Source organism: Corapipo altera, unplaced genomic scaffold (genome assembly GCF_003945725.1).
Source record: "Corapipo altera isolate COAL_440 unplaced genomic scaffold, ASM394572v1 56, whole genome shotgun sequence".
In the NCBI taxonomy this organism is placed as follows: Eukaryota; Metazoa; Chordata; class Aves; order Passeriformes; family Pipridae; genus Corapipo; species Corapipo altera.
The window spans coordinates 10,509,821-10,528,862 of record NW_020884896.1 but is presented as its reverse complement, the minus strand read 5'-3'; the positions used below and the strand labels follow the sequence as shown (position 1 = coordinate 10,528,862).

At 41.7% G+C, this 19,042-nt stretch overlaps 1 protein-coding gene across 14 annotated transcripts in view; it reads right to left on the bottom strand.

Annotated features, from left to right (window-relative positions):
* Positions 1-9,700: 9,700 nt before the first annotated feature.
* TCF7L2 (transcription factor 7 like 2) overlaps positions 9,701-19,042 on the bottom strand; it is a 128,881-nt gene continuing 119,539 nt past the window's right edge. For 9 of the 14 annotated variants that reach the window (XM_027647871.1, XM_027647866.1, XM_027647867.1 and 6 more), the window contains 3 exons: positions 18,746-18,796; positions 17,522-17,594; positions 9,701-11,958 (listed from right to left, as the gene is read on the bottom strand). In XM_027647871.1, the coding sequence (XP_027503672.1) occupies positions 11,529-11,958; positions 17,522-17,594; positions 18,746-18,796 (554 nt within the window). In that variant the 3' untranslated portion in view covers positions 9,701-11,528. Of the gene's footprint in view, positions 11,959-15,984; positions 16,010-16,873; positions 16,948-17,521; positions 17,595-18,745; positions 18,797-19,042 lie in introns of those variants that run through there. The other 5 variants (XM_027647868.1, XM_027647870.1, XM_027647869.1 and 2 more) reach the window with 5 other exon arrangements.

Genomic DNA, 19,042 nt, shown 5'->3' with positions numbered 1-19,042 from the left:
CCATACAAGGAGCAGCTGAGGTCACTTGGCTTATTCGACCAGGTGAAGGCTGAAGGGAGACCTCATAGCACCCTAGAGCTTCCTCAAGAGGGGAAGAGGAGGGGCAGGCACTGATCTCATTCCTCTGGTGACCAGACCAGGGATAGGACCCGAGGGAATGGCCTGAAGTTGTGTCAGGGGAGGTTTAGGTTACATATGAGGAAAAGGTTCTTCACCCAGAGGGTACATGAGCACTGGAACAGGCTCTCCAAGGAAGTGGTCACAGCACCAAACCTGACAGAGTTCAAGAAGAGTTCGAACAACACTCTCAGGTACATGAGATTCTTGAGGTGGTCCTGTGAAGGGCCAGGAGTCAGATTTCAATGATCCTTGCAGGTCCCTTCCAATTCAGAATATTCTATGATTCTGTGTAAGACTAGAAAGTACCCAAACTACTACAAAGTATCTGAAATCCATCCTGGATACCACGTATGTATGTTACAGGGGGTACCTTAGAATATTTTCCTTGTACACCCAGAATCCCAATGCTAAAAAAAAATTTATGAAAGAAAAGATGCAACAAAAAATTCAATTAAATGTTACTCCAGAAAATTTTAGCATGAAACATCTTAATCATGCTCATTAATCAAATACCAAAAAAAAAAAAATCATCTGTCTTCTAAAGTGAGAACAGAGAAAAATTAGGACAACATATATCTGAAAAAAAAGTTAGACTTTTTTTATTCCAGGAGAACTCAACTAAAAGCTCCCTCCATTCAGGCACCTGGGTTTCGTTTCATAATAGCTTCAGTCCATTGTTCCTTATTATCAGAGCTGACTATGTTCAAGCTAAGGCAGATCTTGTTCCTAAATTTATGTCTCTGTGTGTGACCACTACAATATGTGTTTTGTATGCTTTTTCCTGAAAGCCTAATATAGTGATACCTGTGACACGGCTTGGACTCCCCCTTTCATGTATATTACCAACTCGAACTGCAACCTGCTGGTAGATTTTTCTTAAACTCTAAAATGAGGGTCTAACCTTCTCTTCTTTTTCTTTTTCTTCTCTGCTACCTATAATCTTGATTTGACTCACACAAAAGTGACACAGTGGGAAATCCACTCAAGAAGACTTTGACAACTAACAATGGAAACCTACCTACACGAAAGTTGACTGGTGGCGTTTATAGTGAAAAAATGTATTCAAGTTTAAAGATGTCATCTGTGTTAACTGATCCATGTTGGTTTTGTGTGTTTTTGTCAAAAGAAATGTGCTGCGGAGTCACCTCTGTTAGGGTAAAGAAAACTATCCAGAACAACATCACCACTAAAAATAGACAGGTATATTCAGGAAAAAAAATCCCCCCTCAAACTATTTAATTTTAGGAAAATATGATTTTTAGGTTGGACCAATTCCAAAGGACTTATATGAAATAGTGAAACTCGTGCATATTTAAATGCAACTAACATATAGGCTTATTTATATTCCTGTTGCTTTTGTCTTGTCTAACACAAAAAATATTGTTATTTCATGCAATACCAAAAGTGTGCTAAATGTGCCTCAAGGATTAAATTAAAGTAAGATCACTGTACATTTTTCAGTAGTAGCTACCCATTGTTTTGGCTTCAGTGTTAGAGCTGAAGTTGAGACATTCTACATAGATTCCTGGCCTCCTGGAATGAATTCTTGCTGTAAAACCTCTTTCCTCATCAAATGGGACACGCAAGGCCATGAGTTGCCATTGGAAATCTTGGGCATTTAATCCCAGAAAAAAGAAGATATACAAGTTGGTACAAAGTTAGGAGATGCTAATACCCAAGTAAAAGGTCTTGACTGAACCTATGAGGATGTTAAAGTCATTGATATTGTACAACCAGTCCTCATGTCCTCTTCCACATTACTAGCTCTGCTCGTCAAGACCAGATATTGTTACTGGACCCAGCTGCCTTGAAGCAGTTTGTATCAGTATTATATTCACTGCTAATAGGTGTTTTTGATGAAAAGCATATCAAATATTCCACATGGGTGAAACTTGACCCAAAAATGGTCCTTTGGGTCAGGTTATGAACATGTGAAGTGAAGATAACACTACCGTGCCGTCCCCATGAAATGCAGGACAACAGGGAAACCCGGTGGCTCTTGGAAGAAACGTGAGGTGCTGAGATGCAACGGTGATGATCACTCTGTAAAGTGTGAATGGAACAGAAAGGATCTGAAGGCAGAAAGAGGCACAGAGTCAGTTGCATCACTCAGTTCATTTACCCAGGTCAGAATAGCTTGAAGAAAGAAGAGAGTTCAGAGGGGTCTGTACTGTTGTTATCTGTACTACGGGGTGTTCTCTAGCTAAACAGAAGGCTTTAATGAGTGAATATGTTTGTAGATGGCAAATTTTCCCAACCTGCGTATTGCCTACACCTGAGAGATATCTATGAATTTAAATTCACTTAAAATTTAGAGGGTGAAGGAAAGAAAAAGATAATTTCTTAAAATGAAACAATTTGAAGTAAAGCCATTTTGTTCAGTGGTTTTTCACTAATCCAAGTTCTTTGCCATCCCTCATAATGTAGAGAAATTCATAAAAGCAAGACATCTGGCTGCTTTAGCAAAATTCTTGCAGCAAACAGGGGACCAAACTACATTGTTAGTGCAACAAGGAGTATCCCAGAAAATCCAGCGAGAAGCAAATATTTTGGGATGAGTGACAGGAGAAGGAATTTTTCTCCTGCTATTGTGGCAACCCTGATTTTGCTGTGAAGGTTCTGAATGTGCTTATTACAGAGAATATGAACTGTGCCAGGCAGTGTGCCTTATGACTGCATCTCTTTTACAGCCATTTTACAGCCAGGTAAACTGAGGGACTTGGTTAATGCATATCCTAGACAGCGAGGAATGCAATTTGTGCATCTTGTTTAATTTCAGACATTAACAGGCCTTTTCTGGTGTGCTCCTTCCCCACACGGACCCTCCACCCAGACAAGGGCTATCACAGGACCACAGCTCCCATGTCGCCCACCTGAGTTCTACTACAGCTTTACTGCCAGACCAGTCTCAGCATCTGACCTACATGAGATGAAAGCTGGCTAAATTCTCCAGCAAGAAAACCCCAAAAAGTTGTGTGATTAAACAAACCAAACCAAAACCCCTTTAAATTCTGTTTTAGAGAGGATGTGTTCAACTGCAGATTGGGGTTATTGTGTCTCAGTCTGCCATCTCATACTCGGGGTATTTGACCCAGCAATACCTGCCCAGAGGATGAGACAATATTTGAAATTCCTGTTAGAAACAATTATATACTTGACTGTAAAGCATGGGTCTTTCTGCTTTTATTTGAGGGTCTTGTTTGTGCTGAAACAGACTCCATGAATTGCTAATTGGCCTCTCAGAGCCCAGGGGATGTAAGGCTGAGGCAGCTGGGCAGGCAGACACTGCTGCCATGCTCAGCACTTCTGCAGCCACCCGCTGCCCCTGCCTGGCTGCAGGGTCTTCACTGCAGCAGGACATGCCACAGTCCCCATCCCACAGCCTGCGCTCAGCACTCAGCATGCTCAACCTCCCCCGCGTCTAATGACCCTTCTGTAATGCTCCCATCCCTGTGCTCCACTGCAAAGGGCTGGAGAAGAGGTCACATGGAGATGTGGCTGATATAAGGATGTCAGTCTGTGGACAAAGTGCCCAGGTTCCCATGTTGCTGGAAAACATGGCCTGTTTCACAAGGGCAAGCAGAACAGGCACCTACCTCTGTGGACAGCTGAAAAGAGAAGCAAAAGAGCAAAGCCACAAACATGAAACTTTTCTATTCTTCAGCATTGTTAACTATTTCCTGATAAACTAGTAGCTGAAATGATGGAAGGTTTCTACAGATTTTGCTTGCTCCAGGACACTGGTGAGGGATGCAAACAAGGCGCCTGCTTTGCCTAGAAGTGAGGTCAGAGCTGACCCCACAAGCTCCTGTCTCAGATGCCCAAGACTGGTCAGAAAACAGCTCTGCTACTGGGCATCAGTCCCTGAGTTTTAGAGGGAATTCCCTGCCTGATGTGAAGGGTGGCCTGGGGTTCCCCAAGAGAGCCCAGCCCAGAGGACTGGGAGGTATCAGAGAGGTGCCTCAGAAAGCAGAAAGACATACTCATTCGTGGAAACTTCCCTGCAGGACATGCTTGTCCCCAAGGGCTTGCAGCATTTCACATTCTGTTCTTGAGGGCTTTGCCTTTCATGCAGGGCAGGGCTGGCTCTCCTGCAGGTGAGGAGGGGGAGGAGGTGGCCTGCTGGCTGCACAGAGACACCTGAAGCTCTTGGCTGAGGAACTGCTCAGGTTTTCTTGTGCTGGCAATTATCTTGGAGGTGATCCCTGCACACAGAGACACATGGACAGGTAGAAAATTTCACTCCTCCTCTACAAGCAATGTCACCTGAGCAGAAGTATATACAGCCCAGATTTTACATTTGTCCCTTTCACCCTCCTAAATACAGATCCTGCTGAAGTCAGGAAACAAGACACTGGCTGGTCCCAGCAGTGTCCCCACAGCCTCTCTGGAAGGGAAGGCTCGTTTTGAGCCTGGAAGTGGTGCGCGGAATCATCCTGTTGGAATCCTGCTCCTGCTCCCCCTCTGGGGCCATGGATGAAGCCAGGCCCACAACACTGATGTACACACACGGGAGCTGGATAACGCTTGTGGCTGCGCAGAGAATGGGAGACTTCAACTCTGCTGGTCCCAGGGAATTCAAACTGTTTGTAAAAATAATTAAGCCTCACCAATGTCCTTGCTTTAAAAATCAAAACAACAATAACAAAAAGACCAGTCAGGTTAATTACACTAGAGCAGGGAGGAATCTCTAAGATGTAAACACATTTCCATGAACATTAAAAGCAAACCCCTCTCTAAAGTATTTTTCTTTCACAAGCAAGCAAGAAAACGCATTGGATAAAACAAACTTTGCTTATTTTAGTTTCGACTCAATTACCTGTTAATGGAAAAAATCTGGCACCACTAATAATAAGGCAGGAATGAGATCACTGTTCTGGAGGCCTGGCTTGTCAGAGAAGCTTGCAACAAGAAGTGCATTTATCTGCCTTTCTATAACCCTTTTCAAGCACTCTGTCAGGGAGCCCAAACTGAAAAGCCAGTTTAGGAGGAACTTGGAACCCACTCCAGGCCCCCTCAGCCCTCTGGGAAAAGGAAAATTATTGTTGGCAAGTCTGCCTGGCTCCAGAAGTTGATCCAGTGCCCCCCACTTGCCCATGCAGCAGCAGACAGAGCTAAGAATTTTGTTATAATTAAATAACAGCGTGCTGATTGGTTGCTGGAGGTGGTCTTGAAACTGGTGTTTAAGGCAGTGGAGAACAACGGTTACTATTCATAGAAAAAGCAGAGTCTTAAAATCCATCTGTTTCGTTCCAAATTTAGGCCAAAAAAATGCTCACTCACTGTCTTTAAAAATACCACCTGCTTAGCTATTTTGTATAATGTGCCATTATATAAGTTTGAAGAAGGAGCAGGCAGGGAGGCAGTGGGGGCTGAGGAGGGGAGGGTGGAACAGATTAAAAGATATAGTTATATTCAAAAATACCCCAGCAGCATATTTAAAAGGGAACACAAAATAAGGGAGCAAAGGAGACAATTTCTGATGAAGATTAAAACCAGAGTGTTTGCTAATGCCTCGGAACATGCTACTACAAATGGGCTTGTTTGCAAATAAGGTAACAATTTTTTTCTCTTTCAGATAAAACCCCACCCTTCTTGCTTTGCACACGCAGCTCAAGTCTTCACCATGCTACAGAGCTGTGTAAACACTCAGAGCCTTTCCCACCCTGTAGAGCTTTCAAGTGGGGTCCCCACTAGGGCATTGCAAGCCTATCCAGGCACAGCCCCTGCCAGCAAGTACCTCCCGAGCCGGGCTCTGCTTCCCATGGGTGAGCTGGTGCGAGCAGCTAAGTTGAGGGAGTGAGACAAGGAGCTGGTAACACCACGGCGCCTACCTTTCCAGAGCACCTTTGCTTTGTGAGCGGCAACTTTAGCAAGGCCTGGTGTCCAGCAGATGTGTCTCCTATCTCCCCATTGTCCTTCCCCTCCCCTCGCTTCCCCACTGCAGTCTTACATAATATTACATATTGCAGCTGCAGTCCTTCCAGTTTTCCCCATACCCCTAACTCTCTCCCTTGTTTCCTCCAACATCCCAATGCTCTCCATGTCTCCTACCTAATCTTCTCGGCCTGCCAGCTGGGCAGGAGAGCGCAGATGCTGGTCCAGAAGTAGACGTGTGATAATTGGCCATCTGGATGCTGCCAGAAAGAATGGATAACAGCTGAGCTATCCTTGCCTTTTCTTCAGCAGTGGATCTGGAAAGCCTCTCTTCTCAGTGCCTGCAGAGATTTCCCTGGAACTCAGAGGGACTTTATCATCTCTGAGAGTTTGACTGCCGCTGTCAAATCTGGTTCAAAATGCCAGAGTATCCAAGAATTATCAGGGGAGGGTCAAACAGATGGACAGAGAGCATGACTTCATGTTCTCAACTGTCTTAGAGGTCCAGACTAACACTCCCCCACCCCAAATTTAAAAGCATTTCCAACCTCAGAAAAGGAATAACTCCTAGATCATGGATGAAAGTTATGCAATAATATTTTTCTTTGATCCCAGAAAAAAATCGGTCCAGGGATTGGAAGACTACACTAAATGTGTTGGTGACACTACTGACAATGACGGGTGCTTGGGATGCATTCACTTATAGCTGATCTACCTTAAAAGTCTCGAGACATTTTCCGAGGACATCTTAAAATGAATGCCAAAGTAACTACCCTTTTTTTATAATATAGCAATTGCTTTAATCTCTGAGCAAATTCAAATATTCATAGTTTTAAGGCTCAAAGAGCTTTTGATTTCCCGTCCAACAAAGATCACTGAAGACCAGACTTGGTCCTGTACTGAATTTAGTCTTTAGCTGGAGCATCTCTTTCAAAACAGCATCCAAAACCTTTACCCAGAATCTTAAGTGATAAAGTGCTCCTACGTGTATGCCAGACATAGCTGGGCAGCACTGTCACATGTTGTTTTTTAGTACTACTAGTAGTAGTAGTATTGTCATCAATAATAATAATAGTAATAATAATAATTTTGCTTTCATGATTGTTGCAATGGCTTATGCAACTATTTTACTGCAAATTCTCTTTACATCTTTTTTATGGTCTAATGAAATGAACAGGACTCTAAAGATTGCTCTTTTTTTCCTGCCTTTTCTTTCCTTTCTTTAAGCAAAGCTTAAAACCATGTGGCACTGCTTTATTGAGTCAGCAATTGCTTAAACTTCTTAAAATTCCATACACTAAGTGAAAAATGAGATTTACAAAACTAATAGAAAATAAATGTCTCCCAAACATGCAATACATTGACTTGCTTCCTTGCCTTAGCCCATAAAACCGGTTGGAAGCAATCGCTACAGTTAATTACCTATTGTACTAGGGCTCCACACTGTCCTGTACAAGGACAGAGCATGCCAGTTTGTCACCTCCCCACTCAAGAAGCTGCCCTCACTTCTGTGGATCTGGAGGTGAACACGGTGATCAGGTCATACCCATGTGGTCTGTTACCCTATTTTACACCTACAGTGTATAGGAAGGGCTATCTTTTCACCATGTTTCCAGTGTACCTGGAGTGATGGGGTCGTTTGCTGTAACTCCTGGGCACAAAGGTAGTACATATAAATAATGGGAATTTTCTCCCAGGAGCCTTGACCCAGCTCAGTTCCTCAAAGCAAGGGAAATTTGGAGGCAAATTTGAAGGCATAAACCCTGTAAGGGATGCAGCCATGGCACAACCTATAGGAAACACAAGCAGTTGCTTTCCCAGGAATATACAATTGTTTTCCACAGCAAACAAGTTCCCAGCACAAGTTATCCACCACTTGCAAGCTCTGTTCAGCGTATCTTTCGAACACATGCCTCTCTCACCACACACACAGAAGGAAAACCAATTTGTGCAGGAACGGTGCTTTTGGACTCTGCTTTCCAAAGTTTGCTAATAAAGGAGTGAGCAAAGAGCACAGTATTTTGCTGAATATATGAATCATACCTTGATGGTGTCTACTTTGAATCATGGCATTCAAAGATCTCCCTGGCACTGTGCCTTACTTTAGAAGAGAGCAGCTATCCCCAGTAGAGATGCAGCACATGTGTCTGGCTGATGGATGGCCCTGCTCTAGCAAGAGTCAAAACATTTAGGAAAAAGAAAAAAAAAATTCCCTAGAAACCTTAAGTAGCAGGAGAGTTATTTGAGCATTCCATTCAATTTGCTGGCTACCAACAGCAAAATTTGGCACCTTCCACAAAGGCTTTACAGCAATGTCCTTTTCTCCATCACAGAGCCCTGTCCCACCCACACTGCCCATGTGCCTGCCACGGGTGATGAGAGGACACGTTCTGCTGAAGTCAAGGGGAGCATAATGTTAGACCACAACAAAAACACCATCAGGTTTTAGATCAAGGGAGATAAATGGAGCCTGGTAAAAAAATTCACCGACTTAATCCTTCCAGTGGGACATAAGAAGCAAGTTATATTGCCCTTCATTAACACATTTAAAGAAACAAGCAAACAAATAAACAAAAGGCTTCTGGCGTGTAAATTAGTAATTGTTAGCAATTTAAAGCACTATATATTGTTTAAACATTATTTAGCACTTCACCCTGTGCCTCCCAGCCCCTCACAAAGCAAACTCCTTCTGCAGCCAACAAACACTTTGTAGCCAGTTTTGGTTTTATTGGACCCCACAGTAAGGGACAGCAGTGTCCCAGCAGCGGACTGGACTTACAAAAATAGCCCTGTTTCCACATCTCTGCAGAATACTTACCCTTGCTGCAGAGCCCATCAAGACAACTGAAGTGCTCTACCTGAGCAATGCACCTGCACGACACGGTACAAACCTGCTTGGAGACCTTTACATTCCATTGCCACAGGAATTACTCTGACTGAGATTTTCAAGATGACTGGGGCTATGGTGACATCCACTTGTGACAGATTCCTGGAAATTATGTTTAAATCCCCACTAAGCTTAAAAAACCCAAATGAATCAACCATGTAATAAAAATTCTTGCATGTAAATTCACTCCCATCCCACAGCATCTGCAGGTGCTGCTGCTTCAGGTGGATGCTGGATGCTCAGCACTAAGAACAGGTTGTGCTGCAAGGGCTCACTGCAATTAAAAAAAAAAAAAAAAGTGCAAAATTGGACTTAAATCTGTGTCCAGGAGATAAACCCTAAGGCCAGCATAAGGACTTTGACTAATTAGGGCTATCTGGGCTCTCCTGTGTGACCCGTGTAGCCCTGTGTTGTGGGATCACCAGGTTCAACAGAAATATATGAAAATTAAAGGTATCATCAGCCCTGATCCCCCGTCCCCCAGCCAGGCTCACTTCACACAGAAGGACAACATTCCTTTAGCCCACATGCCGTTTGTCTTTTGCCAAATTATGTGCCATTTCCTTTAAATAAAAAGGATTTTCAATCGCTGCTATTCATGCAAAAGTGTGCTGGGCAGAGAGAGGGTCAGTGCAAATGCATTTCATAGGTAGTACTATGGGAACCCGAAGGAAATGGGATTTCTCACAACTAGAACAGGCTGCAACTTGCCATGATTTTCACAGATTTTTTTCCAGGAAGTTTTCCACTCGGCCTGTAAATCTTTCTGGCCAGATAAAGTGCAGTCAACGCATAAATGAGTTGACAAGTCATCTCTGCACATACTAAGTTGCTTTTATTAATCCAGAACTGCATGCTACAGATACTGTACAGCATGAACATTTATTCATTACAAAAAATGGCTTCCAAACCATTAAAAATGAAAATCGGAATAAGAGCATAAAACGGAACAGTAACATCACAACTGTTAGGAAACATTCAAAGTATTCACAAAAAATGTTATAGTTAGCATCTTAATAAACCAGAGAAAAATCTGAGACAGTTTTACAATCGCTTCATGTCAACTACAATGGCACTGAATGAACAGATGAACAATTTTTCAGCTTTATACAGCGTTTTTTGCAACATCAACATGCCTAGTTTTTTTTTTTGTTTTAAGTTTGCTACCTACCTGTATGTAGTAAGTGTACATAAAAGTGGCAGTCTGATTTTCCTTTTATGAATAATCTAATATACAGAATTTGGCCCTTAAGGGTTTATACCTCTTCATTTTAAATGCTTTCCGGACAATCTGCTACCAAACACGTCTGTTATAGGTGACATTAAAACTACATACATATCTACCTATGTAACATCACAGCAAAACATGATGAACAAAAAAATTACAGCATTAAAAAAAATAATAAAGTTGTCGGGAGAAAGTTAAAAGTCACTGAGAATTTTGGCACATAAAAATTTTGCACACAGCCTACAGTCCTAATGTCGCAGGGGATTCAGCTGCAGTTCTGAACGGGAGACACTTGGACCTTGCTATTATTCCAAACAGCATTGCTAAAAATTCCCTTGCTAAATTTTCAAGTCTTTTTGTGTGTAATGGCTTTTAAAGCAATTTTATTTTTTACACTATTGATCCTTGAAAAAATGCATCTGCAAATGTCCATTTGGTGGCAACTGTATTTCATATAGCACAAAAAAAAAAAAATCACAAAAAGAAATCAAAAACAAAATCCCGGAAAAAATATATATATACACATTTATATATAAACTTAAAAACCTTGTACAAATGAGTTGTTATATATAAGATGCTTACACTAAAGGAAAAAAAAAAAAACCTTTATACAATGTTTCAAGGAAAAAGAAGAAAGAAAAAAACATTTAAAAAGGGACAACATACAGATACAACAAGCAATTTCTAAAGCAATAAATACTACTGGTCCAATAGCGTTGTGATACTTTTACTTGTTGAGTAGCGTCCCCTCCCCCAAAAAGAACAACACCATGGAACAAGGTATATTAACACATTTTTTAACCCTTTGTTTCTGTACATTTAAACAATAACAAGTAACATCACAATAAAGGTTGTTTCACACAAGGAAGAAAAAAAAAAGAAGTAGTAGCGGCACCGCATTCATTGTGCCCTTAAAGGTTTAAAAACCAGATGTAAAATGATTGGTTCGCAAGCTCGTATTTAATACAAATAATAAAGAACCAATGCCTCCGGCAAGGGCTGCTTCAAAATTGCTTCTTTTTTTTTTTAATTTTTAAAATCAGTCTTTAAAACTAAGCTATTGGAACTACATAACAATTATGTATATATATATATTTTTTAAACGCTACAAAGACTTTAAACAGCTGTTGATAAAAATTTTGGCAGAATCATGAGGCTTTTCTCATCTACATATTTAAAAAGGAGAAATTGAAATAAGAATGGGTCAAATATTGACCAATGAACTCGATAAAACATCAACTAATGTAGCCACATGGCACGAATTAAAAACAAAACCAAGAAACGACGACAAACAGCGGACGAGGACGAGGAGGAGAAGGAAAAAAAATAAAGAAAAGGAAAAAAAAAAACAAAACCCCAAACACCAACAGAATTCAATCCCCCCGAAGAAAACCGAAAGGGCTAACGAGGCTAAAGCTATTCTAAGGACTTGGTTACGAGGGAGAGCGGCTGGGGCTGTGTCCCTGCCAGCGAGCTGTGGGAATGCAAGGAGGACGTCGAGGGCTGTGCTAGGGATGCGGCGGCGGCCGGCGGGAGGGCGGCCGGCGGGTGGTCCAGGGCCCCGTTGGGGCAGCTGGCGGCAGGCAGGGCGCCGGGCTTGCTCGCAGCGCTCTCAGCGAGGACGAGCGAGGATGGCGGCGGCATCATCACCAGGTGTGCCAGCGGGTCGGGCTTCAATGAGAGTGAGAGGGGTTGTGTTTGTTCAGTCTGTGGTTTCGAGTCTCTGGAGGGGGAGGCGAGCATGGCAGGGGAGGACGGAGGAGAGTCTAGTAAGCTTCCATCTGAAGAGGGTGGGCTGACGCAGCTGCCTTCACCTTGTATGTAGCGAACGCACTTTTTTTTTCTCCTAGAAACAGGGAGAGAGTTATCTGTGAATAGAGGGCAGAGATGCTGATGGAGACAGTTATCTAAAGCAAAGAGCCATCCATTTGCTACTCTGGGCTCTGCACGGGTGGCACCCTGGCCCCATGTGCCATCCTGGGGGTCTGGCGGGGTGTTCTCGGCACCAAGCCCACTTGGAAACCTCCCCTTGGCTAAAAGATTTGGAAAGGATTCACCAATTGTGTCTTCATCTCCCCCCTTTTCAGGCTGCCTTGTTTCCTTATTTTAATAATCAGAAAATCAGATAAGTGGGTTTTGCAGCCCACTGTGCTAATCTGCAAACTTTCCTCCACGGAAAAAAAAAGAACAAAGAAATTTAATCCTTCTAAAATAAAAACTCTGGATAGTTGATGGTATCTCAAGATGTCCCATTACGCTGTCCAACTCAACAGGGCTATGTCTACACCTGTGTCACCTGTTGTCTCTTACGATGCCCTGCCCTTGGGAGGCAAGAACAGCTGCAAACTACCGCTCATTGCTTTCTCCTCTGTTAAGAACCACACCAAATCCAGAAATGTCAAGAGTCAGAAAGGAGGGATATATATAATAGAGAGAACGAGAGAGAGGGGAAATAAAAACAAAACGAACAAACAAAGCAAACGGAATCAAAAACAGGAAAAGAACAGGATATGATCCAAAATAACAAGAATAACTGGTTGTATGGCCTGCAGGTTGTGGCTTTAAATCGACTCAGTTTTACTTTTTGTTTTAGGGGAGAGTGGTAGATTTGGGAAGCTGCTCATCTGTATTTTGGGGAATTTTCCTCTGAGAGGCCATCCATGTAACTCCAAAGTGGGATCCAATTTCAGTAGGTGAAAAGCATGATGACAGGTACAAAGGTGAAGAGCAACATGGAGCTTATTTCACACCAGGGAATACGAGAGTCTCGCAAGAGCCGCTCACCTTCTAATAAATAAGTGACCCAACAGAGATCTTTTCTCCTCCCTCTGTCCACTTAACAATGTCAAGGAGCAATGAAAACAGATGACAGTTTCACACTATCTCTCTTGCCAAGTATATGCAAGACAATTCTAGCAGCAGGACAGAAATAATGAGGTGAACAACCACAGCATCTGGCAGAATGATGTTCAGTGGCCACCTTGACCCTAAGAATGTTGGCTCTCCAGCCCTCCTATTCACAAGCACACTTTCCATGGGAAGTGCTGAAGCACTGTAATACAGCCCAAGGCATTTGACAAAGTCTGCCTAGAGCAGCTCTGCCACAAAAACTTTGGAAGCTCAGCTAAGCTGCACAAAGCCACCAACGTGAAGGAGTAGGTTGCTCTGCCCGTCCTGTGGATACATTGCCCCAGCTCAGAAACTCCATCAGAGGAAGTGCCTGAGTGTGGCACAGCAGCTGAGGGTCGCTGGGTAACATTCCCCACTTGCACAGGTGTCCCAAATCCACTGCTGGTCGCCAGTGTTCTCCCCTATGCATGGTAACAGTGCTTGGGTTAAACCAAGCTCTGCCGTCTAGGCAATGGGGCTAGATGCTTCTTGACCACAAGGGAGATCAAACCAGCTTGATCCTGGAAGTAAAAAATATCATGTCCGACAGCCAGGAAGGGAAGAACAACCCTGGCAACCCATCTTTTACCATCTTCAGTGAGGGACCAGTGCTGTGATATCCCTTCCTCCAGAGACTCATGTTCTGCTCCACATTCCACATGGCAAGGTAAGGGGTTAGGGCTATTAGAGTTTTAACCACGTTAGCCTGCAGATCAATACATGCTAAAAAACTAAAGACAACCATGCAACTTAAATGTTAAAAACAAAGAAAGAAAGATAGAAGACAGCAAGTGAAGGCTGTAAACCATGCTTTATTAGAGCAACGTTAAAAGACAGAAAAAATTAATTTGGTGGGCTCAAAACAGAACCTGTTAATTCTTCTACAATCAACAAACACAGGTAGTCTTTGGCTCTTGACTAAAGACAGTTCTGCTGCTTTCTCCCCTCTCCTCTCCACTTTCTAGCTTCAGCTGTGCAGCTCTACCCGGGGCACAGTTCATGTCTGGACCTTCTGTACAGCTCCAGTGGCAAAGCAGAACAGTTGAAGCTTCACAAAGCTCACCAATACTACTTGTGTGGAAAGGTGCACTCTTACAATCTGGAGAGTGCAGGACTCCCTCTCCATCATCAAATTAAAATTACTTGCAAGCAGAGACTCAAGCTCTGCCTGCCTCATTGATGGGGGTCCAGAAGTCATTTAACTGAACCTACAAGGCAGTTAATTATTTAACTGGAGGCAGTTTGAATCTACTATGCCAGCATTTCAATTTTTTTTTAATATTATTTAAGTTCTGTGGCCTGAAAGAAAGAGCCTCCATGGCAAAGCCGCCTTAAACCAGGTCTACCTGACTTTTCGACTCTGCAGAGTTAACAACCTTTTTAAAACTAAACTCATTGCTCTGCTACCTGAAGTAATTTTCCTTTGACTAGTATTAAGGGAGCAGATTGCTTCCTCTGCTTCTGTTGTATATTAAACTCTTTAACAGTGTGGCCACTGAAAAGCCATTTACTTCAATTATGATGGCTCAAGGGGAGAGACATTTCTCCAGACTGTGTCAATCCCACCATGTGCTACCTGTGGTCATGTACACGTCAGGGTTAGGTGGGACAAAAGGCACAGACAGCAAAACCCCATGAAAGACTAATTTTAACAGAAGTGAACAACACCAGGCAACTCCGGTGAAGGGGAATAAGTAAAAATCTAAGGAACTACCTGTGCCTCAGTTTTGCTCTCCTAAAAGTTGTAATAAAAATACTACCCCATCCTCCCCCGGAATCACTAGTGAGGATTATTCACCTGCATGTCGCTCTGAAGACATCAGCTGCTCCATCAGTCTGGTAAATACCAACAGACCTGACCCCACTTGTGCTGCCCTTAAAACTAGCCCTGGGACAGCACCAGGAAACCTGTAATGCTGCAATTGCCATGAGTGAAAGCCACAGAGGATGATGAGTTTCTTCAGTTGTTGTGAGCAAAGATGTCTCAGTTTTTATAACAGTAGCAAACTGGACATCTTTAGCACCTAAGATGCACTACAAAAATGCTACCATGCTAGCAAATGCAATGTTATGATGGTTAGGACCAGAACTAGGAGAGAAATACCTACGACTAATACCTAGTGATAAAATGCCTCCATGCATTAAAAAAAAATGAAAAAAAACCCAAAACAAGACAACTAAAAAAGAAAAGCAGTTAACTCTGTATCAGTAAGTCTAAAGCTATTGGCTATACCACTGAAGTTGTCCCTGATGTGCTGCAAAGACTTCTGACCAAAATTTGGCGTAAGTTGAGTTTATGCTTCCCACGTAACCTAAGCACTGTATAGACCAAATAAAAAGTCCCCTTGCTGACAAAATGTAGTTTTAAAAGTATATTGTTTACTTAAGCAGCCAGGGAAAGATAAAACAACACAAACATGATGTGCCCCCAGTTCTGGTACTTGGCACACTGAGTCTGACATGCTTCAAATACTCTATCTCTAGACTACACAAATATCAGCTGACAGTGTGCAGCAAGCTAACCACAGAATAGAGCCTAACTAAACACAGCATGGGAGTCTTTGGCTAGAATGAAACTCGAGCCTCCTGACACACTGAAGTAGCTATCCAGCTCTTCTGGACTGAACCCTACTTCCTTTAAGCTTTAAGAAACTGCTGCTTTCCAAGCTTGTTTAACGTACGTACTGGTACTGATACCTAAGAGCCCACACCCCATACTAGCATGTCTCAAATGGGACTATATGCAACCTGTTGAAGTCATTTCTGGTGCCTTATCTGGTATATACTGACACACACCGCCACCCTCGATCTGTGTTTTCCTCGACACTAAGCACAAACAAGACTGCGTGCATACACAAAATACGATGGACGTCTGATCTACATTCTAAATGAGATGGAGCACATGGGACTGGTATGAGTAAGAGGGGAAAATGTGGGAGAGGAATCACTACACAAAGAGAGCAGTTTGGGTTGAAATACCTACCATCATAATATTCCAAATTCAAAGACTGCTTGTATCAGAATAAAGAAACAACAAATTTAACCAAATGCGATCATATAAGGAAAAAGGAACGAGAAAAGAACTACTCGGTATCCCTCCACCAAGAAAGAAGTACGTACTGAGTTACACATGGAATTAAACTCCAGTAGAACATGGGCTGCTGAAATTTGGGCTCTCTGATATCTTTCATCTCCTTTTAATGCTGGAAACTGTATTACTAAAGTTGCAATTAGTTTTGTTTAGAGCACAGATGTTTACAGCTCACTCATAGGGATAAAATTTAGGAAAAAACTTATTTTTGGAATCAGAAAAAAAAAAGACATCAGATTGTTTTAAAAAATGGTATATACATAAACCTTACTGAGGCACGGAAGCCTATAGGCGGCTATTTGATTCTGCAGGTAATACCAAAAAAATGAATACATTATAAGCTGTAAACACTGGCTTTTACATCTCTGATCATGAGAAAAACACTAGTGCTGCAGATCCCAGAACCTTTTTAAAAAGCCTTTGGAGGCAGCATAGACACGAATGAAAGACAAAATATAAACTATCCAGCTAAACATTATTTTTGCTGGCAATTTGGAAAAAATAACCTAAAAAAAGGCAAAAAAAAAAATTGCCAGCTCTAAGGACTTTGAGTTTTCTTGTTCCCAGTTCTACCACCAGGGAGAGGTTATTGGTAAAGAAAGAGAGAAAATGGCATTAAATTAGCAAGAAATTCAAAAGATCAAAGATTATTAGCAATTGATGCTGTGGGAAAGAGAAAGGTGGGGAGTGGGGAAAAAAGATTAAAAAAATAAAATCACACAAATGCACTAAGAGGACAGATTGCTTTTATTTCCCCAAAGGCCTAATGGGTAGTATTATACCTGCATGGTTTGCACCATAAACTCTGTCGGTCAAGCCCGAACAATGCCCGACACTTCTTTGGAGTATTTGCATCTGTTAGCATAAGGTAAACACAAAAAATACAACACAATGGTGGATAGAGCTCATTTGGTCTGCGTCATCTTAGCTACAGCTACGTTTAGCTTTCAGTCACCTCCGTTTTATTTGGTAATCTCCCCTCATACCAAGGGCAGGAAAGAAAACAGGACTTTCACAATGAGCCAGAGGAAAACCAAAAAAACCTCCGACCCAGCCACGCGCCTGTTCTGGTGTTGGTACCGCACTCAAGGGCTTTGGGAGTGACTTTCCTTGGGTGGAGGCTGGGACAGCAGAAGTGTGGCTGAGCCACAGATCAGATGGGCTTAAGGTTGATGCTGTTTTACAGTGGGTTTTTGGCTAGCAGCAGCAAAGAGGAAGGCAAAAAAAAAAAAAAAAAAACCAAAAAAAAAAAAAAAAAAAGCAAAATCCTTTCAGAGAGATGATAATTGATGGCAGTGTCCCACTCCCTTGTGTCTTCCAGATCACAACACAGAGCTACAAAGCAACAAGGCAGGAGAAAAAAAAGGGGAAAGTACCAAATAAACCAGCTGCAAATCAGCCATAGCGAGTCTGGGAAAACTATACACACCTGCAGGGGCCGCACCAGTTATTCTGTTGATCAAGGCCAAAGCGCGCTCGGCATTTCTTAGGAGCGCTCAGGTCTGAATGAGTTCAAGAAAAGCGAGCAGAAAAGGGAGAGGAAAAAAAAGAAAAGGGGAGAGAGGGGGGAGAGAGAGAGAGGAAGAGAGAAAAGGAGAGAAAAAAAGAGAAAGATAAAAATAAGGAAAAAATAAAAATAAAAAAAGGGAATAAAAATCAATGTCCTCGTTATTAATTGCAAATATTGACTTTTGATTTAAAAGTTAAAAAGAAAGTGATAATCACATTTTATTCAACTCTTGAGATTAGCTGTTGCAATTAAAGCTGCAGTATCCCTTTATAAAGGACTGTTTCTTTCCCTTTTAAGAGAGCAGGTAGAGGAATGTCATTGTGGCTGGTCTAGCAGGATGTTTCAGGCAATATTTATTTGGGCTGGGTTTTTTTATTCTCTTTTTTTTTTTTAAGAGGGGGGAAAAAAGGAAGAAAAGAAGCTGAGTATGGAAGTTAGATCCTGAACATGCTTTTTTCTTCAACTCAGATACAAAATAAGAAAAAAAAAAGAAAGAAAAAAAAAGAAAATCATATCTCCTGGGATAATGCAGCTTTTGGAATAACGTTCAATTTATTTTTTTATTAATTTGTATTTAAAAGAATGGATAAGGATAAGCAGATTGCGAAATGAGTATGTCAGTATCAGCCCAGAAAATAAAACGTAAAGCATGTAAGGTGCTGAGTTAGTACAGGCAGTGAATTGCAATGAATAGGCAGCTTGAGCAGAAAGGAAAAAAAAATCCAAAACTAAAATAATAATAAAAAAATGCGTATGCATGCTAATGTGAGAAGACTTAGTGGGAGTCATGAAAAATGCCATTAGATTAAGGAGGTTCATTACTGACTTGCTTCCATTCTTTATCAGTCTCTTTAAAGAAATACTGCATATTCAATTTGCACAGTTAGTACAACTCTTGCGTTATTTTTACTGTATTACTGTTTTAATAGCAATTGTTACAAAACCAAAAAAAAAACAAAATTAAAAAATACTATCAAACATAATAGATATAAAGATATATAGATAATAAATACTATCAAAACGTGTGGATGGTATTTTTTTCTTAATGTCATAAGTGTTTAATGTTAAAATCTATAATGGCAGGAAAAAAAATTAAAAAGCAGTTTATAAACTATTTTAAATGACTCAAAATGACGTTAGCACCTGTAATCGGAGGAAGTGAAAGGCAAGGATTTAGGAAACATTCGCTGTGTTCTGAAAAAAAAGAACAAATTATACAAAGGCTTCAAAAAAACTAAGTTAGGGCTTCTTTGAAATTGACTATGAGATTGCCTATGCAGTATTTCTAATTTCCTATATATAGAATGGCAAACCTCCTTAATTTAAAATGGGTGCGATTTACCACTGTAAGGCATGCATCAGAACACACAGGTACAGCCCAAATTAATACCAAACACACACACACACACACACACACACACACACACACACACACACACA